General features: G+C 32.0%; 1 protein-coding gene across 1 annotated transcript in view; it reads left to right on the top strand.

Annotated features, from left to right (window-relative positions):
- The window catches only part of Arl2 (ADP ribosylation factor-like 2), a 46,378-nt gene extending 27,674 nt beyond the window's left edge, over nt 1–18,704 (top strand). Inside the window, exons 2-5 of the mRNA XM_035364109.2 lie at nt 2,730–2,840; nt 2,931–3,093; nt 8,543–8,623; nt 8,734–18,704. Of these exons, the coding sequence (XP_035220000.1) occupies nt 2,730–2,840; nt 2,931–3,093; nt 8,543–8,623; nt 8,734–8,868 (490 nt within the window). The 3' untranslated portion in view covers nt 8,869–18,704. The remainder of the gene's footprint in view (nt 1–2,729; nt 2,841–2,930; nt 3,094–8,542; nt 8,624–8,733) is intronic.
- The last annotated feature ends 1,189 nt before the right edge of the window (nt 18,705–19,893 follow it).

Genomic DNA, 19,893 nt, shown 5'->3' with positions numbered 1-19,893 from the left:
AATATGTAAAATATTAGGTATGAAACAAAATTGGAGCAAATTGACAACAGACCTTTAAATTTTTAATTTTTAACTAAGAAACAACCCCTTCAAGCCATCTGCATTTTCCCTTTCAAGCCATCTGCACATTGCTGTAAACTTTTGCCCAATCACTGCTGAGGATTGAAACAAAGATTTTCCACAGTATAACTACGACCTCAGTTAGTACACATTACATTTTATGCCCTGCTACTGCTTGAATAAACACCTCACTAGCTTTGTTTTCTTTCTGTATTGTGTAAAAGAGTGTGTATTTAAAAATTTTGGGGAGCAGATTGCCCCATTATAATGTTTAAACTGCGTAATTATAAGTAAATAAAGATATATTGTGCTTATCTAAGGATTTTATGGTTGTTCTAAGAGTTCACAACATCTATTACACTATCTGCATTGTGTGTTACATCCTCTTCAACCATGACTAAAAAGGTGAAACATACTATTTGTTCCTTTTTCAGAGAACTGTACAATTTTGGCATTGAGCATGCTGTTGTTCTCCCCATGTACATAGCAATTTGTTAAAAAAAAAAAAAAAAAAAAAAAAAACAGAGAATTTGGCATCAGGTATAAATTTAAATTATTTAAGTCAGCTCCGAAAAATGAAAATTTGTGCATTTTGTGCTGTTGGACAAAATGCCTCATTTCTGAAGTTTTTCTCATCAGCTGACGATCTACAAACCCATTATGATTCCTTACAAGAGGGAAAATAAATAAATGTGCTCAATACAAAAATATGCTAATCAGGAAAATGACTATCTAGTTTAAAGGTGAAAATCCGTGTTCATCTGCTACACCCATATATATATATACCTGGGTTGCCATATTATTTTCGTGATGTTATGGGTTGCCTATTTGGTAACATAGTTGGTTGCCTTGCGAATAAGCAGATAAAAAAATTAAAAATTTTGTCACAAAGTCACAGTACAAAGTCCAAAATCCGGACTCGTTGGGACTTCGGTGATTCTGGATATTAGATCATCATTTTAAATCTAGTAGGATGCCATGTAGAAATTATAAAATTAAAAATATGAAATCTTGATTTATGAATTAATGAAGTATTTATGATCTAAAGGGTTATAAAAATTTAGAAAAAACAAAGCTTAATATTTATTTTTTTATTTTATTAAACATTTCTTTCAATGTAAGTTGTTTATTTTGCTTCGTATTTTCTGCTAATACTTTCTCTTTAATTCTGTAGACAGACATGATCTCTTGTTTAGTTACATTGGTGAAGTCCTGTAACTGCTGCTTTGAGAATTCCAACTAACTTGTCAATCGAAATTTTCTTGTTTTCAGTAACTGCTCTGTCATTTTCTTCAATATTGGTAGCGGTTATTTTCTGGATCTAGAACCTACTTCAGACTTCATCGTTCCTTAAATGATTGATGATTGAGAAGCATTGTCATCACAATGACAAACTTTTTTTTTTATATCATCTTCATTTATTACTACTTCTCTATATTTTTGTACAAAATTCTTTACTTGGAAAATTTCACCTTTGTATTGTGACATCCGAAAACCTTTAAAATTAGCGGCTATCATCGTCAAATTTAGCTATCCTTCGCTATACATATTTGGCTATGCATCATGAACTTGGCGACTAATGGTAGGTTGTTCTGTTAAATTTCATCTTGCTTCTATCGTTCACTGAAACAACTAAGCCTGAATTGTATTAGTTTAGTTATTTATTATCTTTTTCTTGCACATGCTTAAGGCTTATCAGAGTTCTGAATAAATAAATTCTGATATATACTTAAGCTTTATTGAGGGCAGGCACTATATATCTTATTGCCTGATGCAGTCTCTGTGGGACCTAAATTCTGTGACTCGGAGCCAGCCATACGAGCGCTGGTTCTGGGTTCATGTGAATAACAAACCAGTGATTCTTAATTCAAATAGCCCTAAATGTAATCTTTGGGTCTATGAATATCATCAACAAAATCTATTTTTAGCATATAGAAAGAAATTTTGGGTAAATTTTTCCTCATCAATATTTTTTAGTGCATTTAAATTAAATCTGTAATCATCTCCAAGTGTAATGCCAGGATAAAAGGTTACTATACTCCTTTATTTTTCAATTACTAACAAAAAAAAAATTGATTAGGCATCACTGCATGAGTCATTAGTCAAGTTGTCATGTTTTTACAAACATGTGGTGATGAAAGGAAAGTATAATAAATAAGGATTCGGCAAACAATGTATCTTTGTGGAATGTTTCGGTTTGCGATGCATGCCAAGCAGACATGCAACAACAGAGCCAAATTACTGATTGTAAAAATTTAGGCTAAAATGATTGTTTCTTCAATAACAAGGTATTTTATTTAGTGTCGAAGTGAAATTAAGAATCGGGACTCTCCAGATGTTTTATTATGCTTGGAGGGGGTAATCAAATGCGCATGCGTAAAGCCTACGAGAAAATGTTTTTGGTGGTTTTGATGTCTGGATTTTAGATCATTCCGGATAATGGATGTCCAGATTTCGGACTTTGTACTGTATTACTACTAATAATTAAGCTTTTGTTACTTTTAAAAACTTTGTTTTGTTAATTGTAATCCAGTTTTTGTTTATTTCTAAAAGCAAGTCATTTATGGTGTTTTTATTTCACATCTGTTTTTAATATATTGCTTTAAATGTATATAATATATGAATATATTTACATAGTGCATGATAATTATTCTTAACAAATACTTTAGAGGACTTGATAATGCTGGTAAAACTACTATACTGAAAAAATTTAATGGTGAAGATATAAGTGTTATATCACCGACACTTGGATTCAACATTAAAACATTAGAGCATAGAGGGTATAATTTCTTTCATTTGTCAGTGTCTGCTAAAATTTATAAAGTTATGATGATCTTAAATTAAGTTCCATCCCTTTCTCCTTTTTTTAGATTCAAGTTGAATATGTGGGATGTAGGTGGACAGAAATCTCTCAGATCATATTGGAGAAATTACTTTGAAAGTACTGATGGCTTGATCTGGGTTGTAGACAGTGCTGATCGCAGAAGATTGCAAGACTGTAGAGATGAATTGCATGCCTTATTATTGGAAGAGGTATTGTTGTTATTATTTATATTTTAATTACAGAAGAGTAAAAGTCAGACCATCTGACCTGCAAATAACCAGAAATTTCAAGTAAGCGAAATATTTTAGAAAAAATATCTGCTGAAAAATTTAATAAAGGAGGGATTTGAAATGCCATGATAGAGTTCGTTATACATATACATTCTTGCCAAACAGTGTGATTTACTGCTAGTAATGGATAAGTATGATGTGTCGACACAGTCACAAAAATTTCGTTTGGTTTAATATAAAATCGATTAATTCTCCATAAGCCAGTTTAATATTTGTGAAGAAAGATGTGTGATATTTTGAAAAAAAAATATTATTATTTTGGACAGCATCTAGGGAGTATTTTCTAATTTACAGGATCCAAGCATAAAAAAAAGGGCCACGATAAGCAACTTTGAAAGTTGAATTAAGGTGATTACATGATTTAGTTTTTTGTGTACTATATCCATAATTTGTATCTCTTTATTGTCTGTGTAAATAAAGAACAGTCAGTTCATTTAAACTTCTGTTGGAATAATTGGCAACATTTCACCAAATTTCATGTTGGGTTAGATTTCACATTCGGATCAGATGTTTTGCTTTCAATTTCACTGGTTTGTTTTATGATTGAAATGTAATTTTTTTTTTGAAATCTTACATAATTTTAAATGTAGGCTTTTGATATTCAGGTTGCTAACAAATGTTTTTATAATTTTTGGAGGATAATTTTTTTCTATTTATTTGGTTTTCCTAATGTGAATTCCATTATTTATACACTCCATTCTGGAATTTCCACTTATCTGAACTATAAAAAATGATTAGCAGTTTTTTTTTTGGCTTAACTCTAATTCCAATTTCTCATGTTCCACAAAGCTTACACAAGTTAGTTATAGCACTAACAAAATAAATGAATGTACAGTAGCACTGCAGAAGGAGGGAAATTATAAAAAAATAATAAATAAAATAAAAAAAGTAATAAAAGGAAGAGTGCTTAATTACCTAAATTAAGAATGAAATTCTGAAAAGCAAAAATTGTCTCTTTAGTGTGAAAAAGTACAGAAAAAAATTGGTGGTCGAGATACAGACAGGTGTTTCAGAGTTCCTTGAAGTGTCTTCCTCTGCTGGACATGATGAATGCAGTCAAGAAGAAAATGCTTAACATCTTCACTGGTGCTACTGCAACTGCAAAAAGCACTTGTAGTAAGTCCATTCGCTTTAAATAGCTCTCAGAATTGCCATTTGCAGTCAAAAATTGAGTTGATTTAAAATCATTTGAAAATTGATAAAATTTTATTGTGAAAAATTGCAGGGGAAAAAAACTTTCTGTCCATTGTTCTTTTGGTGAGAACAGATATTCTCTGTTCCAAATACACATAGCATCATTTCTAAAAAAGCTGTTCTAGTGAGAAACAGGAAATTGGAGATTTAAATCCGTGTGAAATTTCATGACAAGCTTTGCTAGAGCATCAGCTGTTTCATTTCCAAGCTTTTCATGCTACCTGTGAATGTCGCACAATGAATGCTGGTATCAAGATCTTGCAAGTCTTAATAATAACCTGAATTTCACTAAAAACTCACACAGTGACTAATTCAACATTTGGGAATAGAATGAGGTTAACTTCTCATGGCTAATGAGATAACCACTGGATGGTCCTTAGTTATAGATACATATAATAATTACACTAAAGGATATTAATAAATTTCCAAGATTTCAGATTTGATATATGTTTTCAAGAAACATATTTTATTAATTAAAAAAAAAAAAAAACAACTAATAAATTGAAAATGTGAAGCAGTTTTATGACTAGCTGAAAATAAAGAAGACATGGTTAGGATAGGTTACTTGAATATGGCAAATCATGTGAGGGCTTTCCACCTAAGAGGAGGATGCCTTCATAGAAGACTTAATAGGGAAAACTGGCTCATATTCATGTTACACATGAGGAAAATGAACCTTGAAGCTAGCATCTAAGCAGTATTTAGTGGTCTTAATCATGCAACCACTAGTGAAGCAAATGAGACATAAGATTATTGTGATTTGTTTTTAGTGGAAGAAAAATCTTGAAAAATCCTTTATTAATCAACCTCTTTTGATATCGACAGTTCTTAAATAATCAAGTTTCTGAGAATGAGTCAAATTTAAAATATAAACATTACAAGCACAAAAAGTATAAAAATAGAAAGATACAGTCAAAAGTCTTTAATCAGGACTCGTCAGAACTTCGGCGATTCCGGATTATCGGTTATTTTGGATTATAGATCATCAATTTAAATCTGGTAAGATGGCATGCAGAAATTCTAAAATTAAAAATACGAAACCGTAATTTATAAAATAAAGAGCAATTATGATCTAAAGGGTATCAAAATTTACAAAAAAAAAAAAAAAAAAAAAAAATGCTTAATATTTATTTGTTTACTTTATTAAACATTTCTTTCAACGTACGCATGCATAAAGCATACATTACGCATAGTCGAAATTAGAAAATTGCAACCAGAAAACTATTTGATGTGTATTCATGATATTTATAATTACGAGGAATTTGATTTAAATCATGTCAAAGACGGAGTACATCGAGATGAAATACTACATTTAGTAAGGAATTATAAGCCGAATAAAATAAAATCATCTGCCATGAAGATAAGGATAGTGCTGACAGATAAACTTCCAGTTCATTCTGCGCCGCAACATCCCCCCCCCCCCCAAGGTGATGATGAGAAACAAGAAAACTGATGATAGTTAAAAGGAATTGGCATGTTAGGTAACCCAGAGACAAACATTTCTGAGGTGTCTTTCTTAAGAAAATAAATGTCTAAACTTGTCTGAACATGTTTTCTTTCTTTCTTTCTTTCTTTCTTTTTTTTTTTTTTTGTAACTAAGATGATAGCGCTATGTGGCATCGTGCACAACAGACTTTACTTCAGCAAATCTCTGAGAATTTGGATCTTGGTTTCCTCCCCCCCCAAAAAAAGATCTTCTTTGAATTTAAAAAATGATACTGTCATTGACTTTTTGTATCAGACTTTTTAACTGGAGCCTTCTCTTTTTTCTTCAGGATGCATTAGTCGATGAAGTCTTTGTTAGTCCTCCATATCATTCTAGTTGTTTTTCAAAATCCTCCTCCTGCAGGTTTAGATCAAATTCCCTATGGATGTCAATGAGACTCAAGGACTTTTGTATTTTCATCATCTTGATTAAAACTGTAACAGTCATGAACAAGATGGGGGGCACCTATTTATCCAAATGGCCTTTATATTTACATATGTTACATCTCATTATGCATTATGAATGTTCTGTACACAATTAGAAATATTGTAATCCTTCCAAAAGTGCTTTAAGATGATATTAGGTTTTTCATAACATCTTTATGCATCTGGGAGTATTATAGTGTGCATAGTATTTTTAAAATGTGAAATTTTAAAAAAATGTGATCACTAACGTGATCACAATTTAGTCCACTGGCTGCGAGATCAGTGTCATATTAGGTGGTAAAAGCACAGTTTTAACATTGGAATGGAAATCGTCTAAATGTTACAGTGGGCGAGGCAGATCAGGAAAATTTTAAAAGGAACCCATTTCTTCTGACAGTACAATTTCACGTCTAGGATGAGTTGAAGAAAGAACCACTCCTCATATATTGCTCAGTGATTAAGAGGACTGTTGTACAATAATTGAGAATGATGTAAAAAAAGTGGTTCCTTGAATGCTGCCTTGACTTGCTCTTTTGACTGTCTGCAGAGTATCACAGTGTGCATCATGTAGCCTTATTTGTATTATTTGTTTATTTTCTACTGATTGCTAATAAATTTCTGAACAGGTTTGTTTGTTTTGTTCATAAAGTGAGGTGCATCTGTATATGCTGCATTTATTACATATCAGCATCTGAAATATACATATTTTTAAATGTGTGAATTAAATCTAGTTAATATTTACATATTTTATAGTTGTAAATATAGTCATAAGTCCTTACGTCTATTTGAAGTATTACATTACTAATTAGAAAAATGAAATTGTACAATTGTCAACCTAGTAGGAAATTATCAAAAGGCTTTGTGATTTTGAATGTTGTAAACATTTAGCAACAACTCAAAGTTTAGCAATAAATCCTTTCTGAGGTAATTTTATTAATGGGACATCAGCTTTGTGAACCCCAAATTGAAAAAAGGTAACTTTCAAATGATTCAAAATAGCACTTGCAGATATTGCTAAGAATTTGATTATAGTAGTTTTGCACAGTTAATTCTTCTGTTTCACAAGTATAATTATTTTAAAATTATATTGATAATTAATTTATTCCTTAGACACCTAACTTACAATACATGAAATTTAGTATGAAAGTGGCATGATGGTATATAAATTCAGGGTGACTCCTATTAAATCAGCTGGCTCACATGCTAAGAAAAATTAGTGCTAGACCATAAAAAATGGGAAAGTGGGAAACAGGTGCTGCAATCCATTATTTTCTTATAGATAGTTAAATTTTGTAGCAACCACTGTTGTACAAATTAAATATGAATATTGGAAAAATTTAACTGAGTGGTTTCTAAATCACACTTAAATAACATTTGAGCTTTGTCAGGTGAAGGCAAAATTGATGCTTAAATCCATATCAAGCATAGACCAAAAAGTGGTAAATAATTTTTGCTATTTAACACTTTGTATCCTTCAATAATATGCTCTAGTGCAGAGGTTCTCAATCAGGGAAGAATTTCATAGTTTGAAAGGGAAGTGCAGTCAGACTTCTATTTAGCTGTTAAGTATTTAGTTTTAGTTTATGAATATATAAAAACTACTTTCATCTACTTTTTCTGCACTTTTTGTTGTTTAATTTATAAGATACATTAAAAAAAAAAAAATCCGAGTCTAAATAAATGTATATGTATTTTTCAGAGTTTTGGAAAGAAATGGGGTGCAGGGGAATGATCTAGCGATGATGAAATGAGGGCATGGAGTAAAACAGATTCAGAACTACTGCTCTAGTGGCATAATCATAATGTCCTAGTTTAAAAATGGTTCATCTAGAACAGGAGTGCCCAACCTTTTTGTCCCTAAGAGCACATTCTAGACTATATGTTGGATGGCGGGCACCATTTACTTTTTCAAGGTGAAATTATAGTTGGATAGAATAAATAATATATGCACATAAAAAAAGAGATTGGTCCCATTTTGCTTTGTGCTGGTATCTATGTTGGACACAATTTGTATTTCATTAAAAATGAGAAAACTTTCACATAGAATTATATTGAAAATAAAATATTTTTATAGTGATCACACAGCAGCGGGCACATGTTAAATTATCAGCAGACGCCACGGTGCCCGTGGGCATAGGATTGGGAACCCCTGATCTAGAATATTAAGTAATAAATTTTATAGTTGTGACATTTACTTTAAAATTTCTATATGAACCTAAGTTATATGATCTTTCTTCATTTTACATAAAATGTACCATTTCAGAGACTGTCAGGTGCAACATTATTAGTATTTGCTAATAAGCAAGATTTGCCAGGAGCTCTTACTGCTGATGATATCAAAGAGGTAAAGAAAATAGAAAATTTTCTCATCAAAAGGAAACTTTCATATAAATATTATTACTTCATTGATTATTCTTTTTATTTATTTATTTATTTTTATCTTTATTCAAATAGCTTTTAGAACTGGATTTAATCAAGACTCATCACTGGCGTATAGTACCATGTAGTGCTGTAACAGGAGAAAACCTTCTTGTTGGTATTGATTGGGTATTAGACGACATAGCAGCTAGAATATTCACTTTGGACTGAACAAAATTAAATTATATAATTTAAGTTGATGTTGATATAGTGTATTTACTCATATCAATGGTAGAAGTATTGAAACTGTTGTATAATAGTAATTTATTACATATTCAGTATTTCTACCATATTAAAAAAAAAACTAATTTATATAAAATATATGTCATCTATTTCATTAACATGGGACTTCAAGAATGCTAGATAGTCATTCTTTTTTAATAATTAAAAACTATTAAAATGGTTGTAATATATTTGAGAAATATTTAATTTTTTACTTAAAAGTTCATTTTCCATGTATATCAGATATAATCCAAGGACTATGCAAAATGTTCTTTACTGTACTGTTATTTGTGCTTTACATGTGTATATATTAATATATTTATTACTGATACTAGTTTGTCCATAAATTTAAATTTTAATTGAAAAGCGATGAATATATATATTTTATATGCATATATTATGCATAGAGAGTTTGTTAAGTAAGGATTAAAATTTAAAAGGTTAAAATTTTACCATCAAGTCTCTAATTCTGCATTTATTTAAAAAACTGTACAGCTTAATTAAAACTATCATTCAAGAAATATGCTTTCTATTGCAGTTTATTCATTCTCTCTTATTACTGTCTTACTACCTTCTTATTACTGTTTATTTTTAAAATTTTTTATTTTATTATATCTTAAGTTGTATTTTAAGAAATAAGTAAATGCATCAAGACAGAAGAAGTAAAATGTAAATTAAGTAAGCATTTGGCAGATTTCTTTGTTTCTGATGAAGAGAGACCTGTAGCTATTTGCCTTGAAATCAATAGATCTTGCAAGGGCAGGTTAAGCCAGCTGGGTTCCTCTTGCAGTAAGTTTTATGAGGCCCCTAAGAAGGCATTTATGTACCTATATGCTTGAAATACAATTAATGCTGAAACCTGTTGACTAATTAAATATACAGAAATGCTTATGAATATTTTAATAAAATTGTGATTTAATTTTTTATATCTAAATATTCTTATGTTATTTTCTTTGCATATCGGGACTAAAATACATGAAAATTAAAATTATGTAAAAAAATGATTATTCTGTGAAGGAAAAAATAAAATATCAAACAAAAAATTTTAAGAGAGTATTTTAAAATTAAAATAATTAATCATGAAATTAGATTCTTGTTAAGGAGAAGATTTAGGAACTTTTTTAGGAAACATTTTAGGTGGTATAGATTGTTTGATGTAGCAAGAGTAAAGGTTATAGTGGCCCAAGAAAAACATTGTGAATGAGTAGGCAGAGTGACTTTAAATTGGGCAGGTTAAAAATGAGCACCAGAATTTTTTTTTTTTTTTTTTCTCGTTTAAAAACTAACAGGTGAATGTGATACTAGTGATAAATTTTTTAAAGTCTTGAGGTATGAAAATTAATTTTCAGGAAGATATGTTACAGCTCAATATAAACAAGCTGGTTGAGAAAAGAGGTATAGCTGTTGGTCTTGTACCTGAAGGAATTGAGGCCTGAAAAGAAAACAAAGTTGGAACAATTGGTAAGAAATTTTCCAAGCTTATTTGGTGATACCTCAGGGTTGATACATGTGGTCAGTCAACGGATAGAAGCAGGAAATTACCCCACCCCCATGTAGAACAAAACCATTACATTAAAGAGGAAACCATAAGAAAACATACTATGGCATCTGAAAAGCAAAATTATAATACTCATAAGTTGTCACTTTGCTAGCCTTGTAGTACTATACTGAAAGAAAAATAATTTCCCACCCACCAATTTCAAAGCATGGTATTTTGCTATTAACTCAAATAAACGTAACAGAATATGCAGTTTACAAATTAACAATAACTGAAGAAATAATTAGAAAAAATAAATCTACAAAATACATGATAATGTGAGACCTTACGTCTGGATATTTTCAGACACGTGCAAAACTGAAGGACATGTCAAGAATAACATTTATTATGAAATCAGGGATTTATGTCTTCCTTGGAATGTTCTTTGGCCTATGTGGAGCTTCCACCATGGTGGGATATAATCGCAAGGCCCATCCTTGGCAAATGGAACTTTTATATATTTAGATGACATAATAGTCACAAATAATGCAATTAATGAATACATTCAGAATTTGCACAAAGTTTTTTTCTTTGACTTTTTTCAAGCAACTTCATCAATTATTTTTGAAGTATCGATTATTATCTAACCCTTTCTGGCACGCTACCATTTAAAGTTGGTATTTCAACAAATAAAATTGTAGGCAGTCTAATTAGTCCTAGAGGAAAACACAGATGAAATTTTGTAAAGATGGCACTTACGTTTTAATTATGTGAGTGTGCCCAAAGCGGGGCTCGCTGAATGAATAGAGCTTCGAAAAAAACACTGAAGCAAACATTGACGGGAAGCACACAGTAGAGTAAAAGATTTTGCCTATGATTAAAAAGAAAAAACTGGATACTGATTACTCTAGCAGATTTAGAATTACCCAGGGTGCATCACGAGGAGGCCCGCTAGTCTACACCAAAAGAAACCTCTTCTTGGTTATATGATAATTACATGCATATATATGAAAAAAAGTAATTTGGCTATATGATATTTACCTTTCATGTTTACACTTTAATCTATTTTTTCATGGTGGTACTTTACAAATAAGTGACAACCAACGCCTTTGAAAAAGCACAACCCAAAACTGCATGTTTTGCACATGTACTGGGATCCATATCGGATTTACTATCTGAAAGCAGTTCATTTAGCACTTCCAGTACTTCAGAAATGGTCAGTCCTCTCTGATCCATTTGCAAAATAATAAAAAATCAGAAAAAATAAACTAATATTATATCTACAATTAAGGAAATATAAACTATAAAATAAAATTCAATAAACATCCACAACTCAAAACTATCAAAACATAGAGCTGACAAAACTTCTTTCAATGAAAGCAAAAGAAAAAAAAAAAAAAAAAAAGGGAACTGCTCTAGTGAAAAATCAAAGAGCTAACTGATAAAATTACCCCTGACCTTCAGAAAAACACCCCAGCAATTTCTTAGTTAATTACCAAACCTCCCATCGAAAAATATATATATATATTTAAATCTGAAAGCTTTCAGATTTTATATTATGCCAAAAGGGCATTTTTTTTAATGTTTTGTGTGTTACTTTTATTGATTAAATATCATGTTCTTGGCACTTAAAACACATAAAATTCAAGTCCAGCAGTAATATAAAACCAGCATATCTTTAGAATTTTCGGTAGACAGTCTTGTGTGCTGGATATATACATACCCCAACTGCCGCTAAGAATTTTCGGACACCCTACACTTCTGAGTCAGACACGAAGAGAACACTTTGCCAACTCCCCCACTAGAAAGAATGTAAGTTACTTAATACCTTTCTGGCCTTTATATCTTCATGTACATTCACTGATCTTATTTATATTACTATTATTTTTATATTATTTTTATATTTTCTTTGATTTGTTTTTACAAAGTTTGCATTATTTATCTTTTTTATAATCTTCTATGTTTATTTCAACTTTACTTTGAATTCGATTTCATAATGACAATTTCCAATGTTTAATTTCTACAAATAATATAGTACTCAGATGCGTAACGATGAAAGTGTCGGGGACGGTTACTCGAGTTTTACAGGATTTCTCTACAGTAATTGATTTTTACTCCAAATTGAATTGACTAAAATGCTTCATGAGAATAAGTTCTTTGAGTATCAGCATTAGTTCATAATTCCTACTATTCGCGGAAATATTTGGCCTGACTAGAATTGCCGGTTTGGCTTTAACTTATAACTCGTAAAGACGAAACACTTTCGTATTTACGTATTTTTATCAATTATTGTTCATTGAACGGGAGTTGGTTTGTTCCCCTTGAAAAGTCAACTAATTTCCGATCAATGACAATGATTACATGTTTTAATTTTTCCTTTTACAATTGAAATATTATTCTTCGTGATGATTTAACTCCAGTCCCCGTTAAAACATTATTAACATTTTGCTTTCAAATTACTTCAAAACATCTTTCAAAATATAACTTACCAGTATGGATGCACACTTTTAAAATAATTCTACTTTAATTAAACTTAGGAGATAATATAATCAATTAATCAATACTGCAATACTGTTTAGGAAATAAATTATATATATATATATTCCCATATAGTGTTACCATTGCTCACTTTAAAATTGTTGAGTTTGTTAATAAAATTGTAGGCAGTCTAATTAGTCATAGAGGAAAACACAGATGAAATTTTTTCTTATCTACTTTCAGCAGATAATAAAACAAATTCGAAATCAGAATTCGGGCTTCCAAGTGCCCGTATTGGGTTAGAGGAATACGTTATTCAAAATTTGATGGCTCTAGGTACTGTTGTTCTTTCACAATTCGAGAAACATTCATGCATCTATGCAGATTATTCATTATTTAGTTTCTTTAAATATAATACATTGCAGTAATATTTGGTGGCAACAGTTTGAAAAGTGAATTGATGCAAAGTGCCATTTTGAAATTAATACCTCTTCTGGGCTAATCAGAATATCTGGCCAAATCCACACGACTGTACCGAAGGAAGAAAATAACGCTACAACTGGTGTCCGAAGTGGGATTTGTGAGTGAATGCCAGTGACCTGCCTGCAGAAGAAAGTCATGGTGGAGGAAACGAACACTTTGATGAACTTCTTAGCCGAGATCAAAGCTTGGCGAGAAGATATGAAAGCCTGATATGTTGAGATAAAAGCCGGACATGCTGAGATAAAAGACAGATATGATACAATGAAAGCTGGATATGAAGAGATGAGAGCTGAGATCAAAGCGAGACTGGAAGAGAAGAAAGCCCGACAAGAAGAAATAAATGCTGGCCAAGAAAAGGTGCGAAGGCAACTCCGACAGGTGAAAGTGGCGTTTGCAGAAGAATTTGGAGCCATAAAAGAAGATGTGGAAATGACAGAAGTGGCATCTGAAGAAACAAAGGATGAAGAAATGAAAAAAGTAGCTAATGAACTGCCTGAGAAAGATCAAGAAATGATGAATGAAACATCTAATGGGATAAAGGAAAAGAACGAAAACAAGAAGAAATAAAAGACGGGAAAGAAGCTGTTGATTCTCAAGTGCCTGAAGTGGAAGGAAGGGAAAATGTGACTGTTAAGTTTGTCAAAACTGATAGTGAAGTTACGAAGTTGGGAGTGAGTGTTGAACCATCTGAAAGTGCAAGTGATGTAGAGATGGGAGAAGCTGATGTGCAGCTCAAGCAGTGCCCTCCAGTATTGCAAGAAAATTCACCCATTTTGCAGACTATGTGTGCGCCTCATAGCGCAGGTTGTGCAGACAAGGACTTGATTCTAAACTTGGATACTTGTGTTTGTGAAGAATCGGGTTCTGTTCGCGATTCTATTGCAAACATCAGAACTGGTTTTCAGGAAATAGAGGTAAATAAGTATGTACCATCCGCTAAAAATATCGAGATGAACGATACGCATGTTGCGAATGATCTACAGAATGGTGAACAAACTGTTTTAGATCTTCCAGTGGATGAAACGTCTGAAAGGGCTGAATCTTTAGACTGTGATATGCAAAACAGAAATGCATCTGACAACTGCAGTGGAAAAGTATTTGAACTGGGTATAACTTAATGAAAAGACTGAGACTGAAATTCATTATGAACTTTAATTTGTATTATTTGAAATTTTTATGTGCTTAATTTGCGTATGTAACTTGTATATAACTAGTGTAAATATTTGCTTCTTTAGTTATGTTATCTGTATGTTTTAAAGCGTTTTGATTGTATCAAATTTGGCTTCTGAACAAGGGTTGTACTGCCCGGGACGTGCAGTCCTAGGGAGGGCGCAGTTTTATGAAATACGGTAAGATAGCTTCCTCGCGAAACAGGTTTAGGGTTGTCATAAAAGGGCAAGGGAAGACAGGGTTGCAACATTTGGAGAGAAATCGCTCATTTGGTGACAAAATTGGCAATATGCCATGGACGGATGGAGAACCTTCTGGAACGAATTCTTACCAGTTTAGACCAGAATGTTCTTTAACACAAGCCAAAAGCTATATAAACCCTGCTAGTCTGCAGTCAGTTAGTATGTCAGAATAGCGAGCTGATAGTCAGTCATTGAGTGAATGTCTCGAGTTATTCAGTCTGTGTGGAGTCGGTCGAGTTTACAGCCGGCCAGCGAGTGCCGAGTGGGTCGTCGAGGGCATTGAGGAAACTCTTAGTGTATTGCAGTTAATGCATCGTCGAGAGAGTGTGTTAAGCTCCGGGAACGACTGAACCGAAGAGTTGGGAGCTGTGCTCTGTGTGTCGTCGAGTGTATCGCGAGTTGTAGAGTGGAGAGTTTCGAGAGTACGTGGAGTTCTGAGAACGACCAAGCAGAGTCGGGAGCTGTACTGTGGTGCTCAGCAGTGAAGCTGTCTTTACCGTGATAAACTGATTGCCTGAAGGCTGTGTCGCTGATTGTTTCAGTGAGTTTATAGTAGATCTTTGACGACTGTAAAACGTGACTTTGGAGCTGTCCTGATTAATCTGGGCTAAATAAAGTATGTTTCGATACGTTATCAAGTGTCGTCGTTATTCACTTCAAATCTACGAACGTGAAGGAAGAAAATAACAAAACAGTATAATGTGTTGACTTACAAACATTTGAACTCTTAGCAATTAATTCCATTAACCCTCTGAGCAGTGTAGGATTTTAGATCTATCATGAAGAACTGAAAAAAGCATTTATTAGCTAAATTTGTTATAATTATTTAGTGTCTATTTTCATGAATGTGCATTCATGGAGTTAATATTTACATTATTAAAGAAACTAAGAAAGGAAAATATGTTAAATTATAATATATGCCAAGTGACAAAAAATGTGATAACTAAATAAAGCCACTCATGACACTCAGAGGGTTAAAATACAAAATGATAAAATCATTCAAACATTTCTTTTCTCTTTTAAAAAATTATGCTTTATGTTATTTAATAAAACCAAATGCTTATTGTTAAAAAAGAAAGAAATACATAGACCAGGTAATTTCCAAGTTTTCCACTAATTCCAAAGGTTTGAAAAACAGTCTCATGTTTGAAAAACTCCTATCTGGTGGTAAAGAAAATATTACAGTTAAATTATTTTATTGTATGCATGCCATGCGTACTAAAGTGATTTTATATTCCTGAAACAACTTCATCTTATATTCCTTCTGTGTAATAGCACTATTGTCTTCCCCTAAAGAGAATATCTATCTAAGAAAGTGATTAAGGCCTTATCAGGTAGGACAAAAAAGAGGAAAAGGACTTTTACTGAGCTGTTAAAGTGCATATTAGTGTTTTGTGTACTTTTTAATATTGCAAGTAATAAAGGGTCATTATAGTTTATTAAGATTAAAATTATTCCATTTAGTTTCTGGTAGACACATATGCAGGTATTTATATATGTGGCATAAAAAAAAAAAAAAAAAACAGTTTTCTCTGGAAGTATAGGGTTGGAGCGAAAGTTCTGTCATACTTCAAAGAAAATATTTGAATTAATTTATAAAAGTATGTGTTTAACCCTTTAACTGTCAAGTTATTTTGATGATTTGGGTACACAAATTGTCAAATTTTTTTATTGGAAAAATCAAATGTTTAGTACAAAATAAAATATACTTAAATAGTTAAAAATTGATATTTTGAAGTACATGCGTAAAATTTTTAAAGTCTTGTAGCCACTGCATATTTGCTTGAGGCGGCTGCCACTCAACATGGCAGTCGTAAAGTTCGCTTCTAGTAGAGCATTATTTTCTAAAAATGAAAGAAATTAATTATTTTCTAAAAAATAAATAAATGAAAGTGAATACCTATCAGTTCAGTAATTCAATCTTGTGTGGTACAACTTGAAACACTTTTCCAAGCACAAACCAACTCCACAATCACTACACCAGAATCGTGTTTCCTTCCTTATCTTTTTCCCATTTTTATCCTTTTTTGAACAACACACTTTGTACTGTCTTGTAGGCTCGCATTTTGCAGGAGTAGGAGGAATATGGGAAATAAAATGTTCAGTAAGACGGGCAGGGTTATCTATTGTAGGTGGTCTGCCAACATTCTTTTGTCCAGAAGCTGCATCATCATATTTATGTAAAAGCTCTTCTACAACTTGGATTCAAAATTCTAAAAATGTAATACGTTTCCCAACTACATTTTTATAGAGCAAATACAAGTTCCAGAATACCTTGTCTGGTAAATGTAAAAATATCTTTTTATAATATTTTTTCTGACGTTTTCTGATTGTTGGATGAAAAGGATATTTCCTAATCACAGTGATCTACACCACCCATAGTTAGACTGTAGTCAGAAACAATCTTCCGCTTGAGTATATCTTCATTTTTTTTATTTTTGAGGCTGACCATGGAAGTATCATGAATACTGCTCATCAAACACACATCCTTCATCTTCGGTTGAAGAATGTAAATCAATATATAACATTTCAAAGAACTGGATGCCATTTTACAACAAAAAGATTCCGTGCACATTGAACTAAAGAACTTATAACCTCTACTTTTTGAAATCTTCAGTAAAGTGCTGTCATCTATTGAACTGAGCACGCATTAACTTTTCCCGAGATACATTCGGGTTTGACAAAGAGATGAAGCCGAAATAAACGTCTCCTGATATATATTCGGTTATGACAATACGATTCACTCAAAAAAAAAAAAAAAAATTCCTTGAGTAATACTCGAGCGTGAAATTTTCGAACATCAGTGCCGTGCCCAAGATCAGTTAAAAGGTTAATATTAATCAATTATATATGCTCTGTTATTTGTTACAATCTGTTGCCATCTTTCAGGTAACCTGTAAATTCCTGTTTTGTAGAAGTTCTCGACCTTGGAGTTAAAATAATCAACAACTGTCTTAGAAACACTTTCAAAAGACTTGAATTTTTTTCGCATTAGATAATTTTGCAGAGATCTGAACAGGTAATAATCAGATGGTGCAATGTCAGGTGAATACGGTGGGTGACTAAGGACTTAATCCTAACACATTCAGTTTTTGTTGTGTCACCATTGCAGTATGCGGTCGAGCATTATCATGGTGGAACACTATTCCTTTTCTGGGCACTAATGCTGCATTCAATTTATCGAGCTGATTGCAGTACAGATCCACGTTAATGGTTTTTCCCTGTTTCAGCAACTCATAATACACTGGACCTTTCCTGTCCCACCACAAACAAAGCAGTACTTTTCGTCGATGGATACTTGGTTTTGGAACTGTTGCTGATGATGTTCCTGGTTTGCAGTAAGATTTTTTTCTTTAATACTCTTGTAAAGACTCCACTTTTCATCTCCAGTAACTAGCCTGTCCAAAAACGGCACCACATTGTGTCTAATTAGATGTGATGAACATATTTTTACACGATCAGACAAATTCTTTTTCGTTAATTTATGTGGAATCCAAACACTTTGCTTTAACACAAACCCAAGAGATTTAATGTGATCTACAACAGTTGTATAATGAACGCCAAACTCTTCTGCAATTTCTCGACTTGTTAAATGTGGATTATTTTCCAACATGGATCTCAAAACATCATTATCGTTTTTGGATAATCGTCCAGATTGATCACTTTCTTGAAGACTCCCCGGAAATTTGCTAAACCATCTTTGACAAGTACGAACATTTACAATATCTTTTCCAAATACCGCACATAAATTTTTACATGCAACCGATGCTTTGCTTCCTTTTTGGAATTCATATAAAATGCAGTGTCGTAAATGCACTTTATTTACTGACATGCTTTTCATTTTAAATATCACAAGTAAATGATAAACGGTGAAAAAGGACTCCTTTTATATTATACAGCAGCTGAAAAATAAAAAAATAAAAAAAAAAAAAAAATCCCGAATGACTCATTAGGCAGATTTTTTTTTTTTATTTACAAGAAAAGTCACCTGCCTATTTAAAATACGACAGAACTTTCCTTCCAACCCATAATTAAAATTTTAATTTCAGTACTTTCTTCCCTAAAATGAATTCACTTCTTTTTTATCCTATATTAAAAGCACTTAATGGAGTTTTGTTACGATGTTCAAAATATAACAGGTCAATAAATAAAATATTAAGAAACATTGACAAAGAGAATGGCCGGTTACTATAGAATTTTATCGTACGGTCACATTATATTTTTGATGCAAGTGATAAATCAGTGTTAATTGTATTAAAGGAAGATTTAAATTTGGAAACATCTATATAATCACAAAAATGTGACACTTAATCTTCATAATCTTTTAATTTTTTAACATGTAATTAAACTGAAATTCTAGCTCAATCAAGAGAAATAGTCAAACATTATTGTTAATGCTTATATTCACCAGTTTAACAAATGCAGAACAGTAATACGATGTCACCAAAATAAATGACGCTCAACCTACATTGAAGCAGTGGCTCCGGATACTTGAAGAGAGCAAACTATGTTTAAATTGCTAAAGCTACAGGACAGCAGTGAGATTTATAATAATCAATGATGATGTTTGTATATAGTGCTGCCAAGACTAAAATTATTTAAATTAGTTAAAAATGAGAAAGGTCATGTAATGCTTAATGGCTCATCTATAGTTGGCACCTATAAGTCGGCTCCTCTAAAAGATTTTCGGTTATGCTATCAATCAAAACATTTAAAAACCTTTTACTGCGGCCACTTCTGTAATATCTGAAACTGACCAGCATCTCTTAAAAAATGAACAGATTAAGCTCATGAATGGTAATTATTTTCTCTAAAGTGATTGCCCCGATAGGAATGGAAAATTACTTGGATCTACAAGTGGTTGTTGTCAGGAAATTTCATGAATTTCTAAGAACAGAAAAAGAACTAGTAGCTAAGAAATTATGATGAAATTTAAAATGCCTTTATCTTTTTAAGTTTGTCACATAAAAAAAGGGGGGGGGATGATTAGTTGAATAAATTGTAATAAAATTTTGAATGATTATCATTATAAAATGCATATTTCCAGATGACTGTTTTTCACTGTGCCCCTGGCAGCTACTAAATCTGCTGGCCGCTTAACCTGCCTCTGTAATTTTGTGTAAA

Source organism: Stegodyphus dumicola, chromosome 2 (genome assembly GCF_044657685.1).
Source record: "Stegodyphus dumicola isolate Sdum_Otavi_A_Nest chromosome 2, ASM4465768v1".
NCBI lineage: Eukaryota > Metazoa > Arthropoda > Arachnida > Araneae > Eresidae > Stegodyphus > Stegodyphus dumicola.
This window is presented reverse-complemented; position numbering and strand designations above follow the sequence as displayed.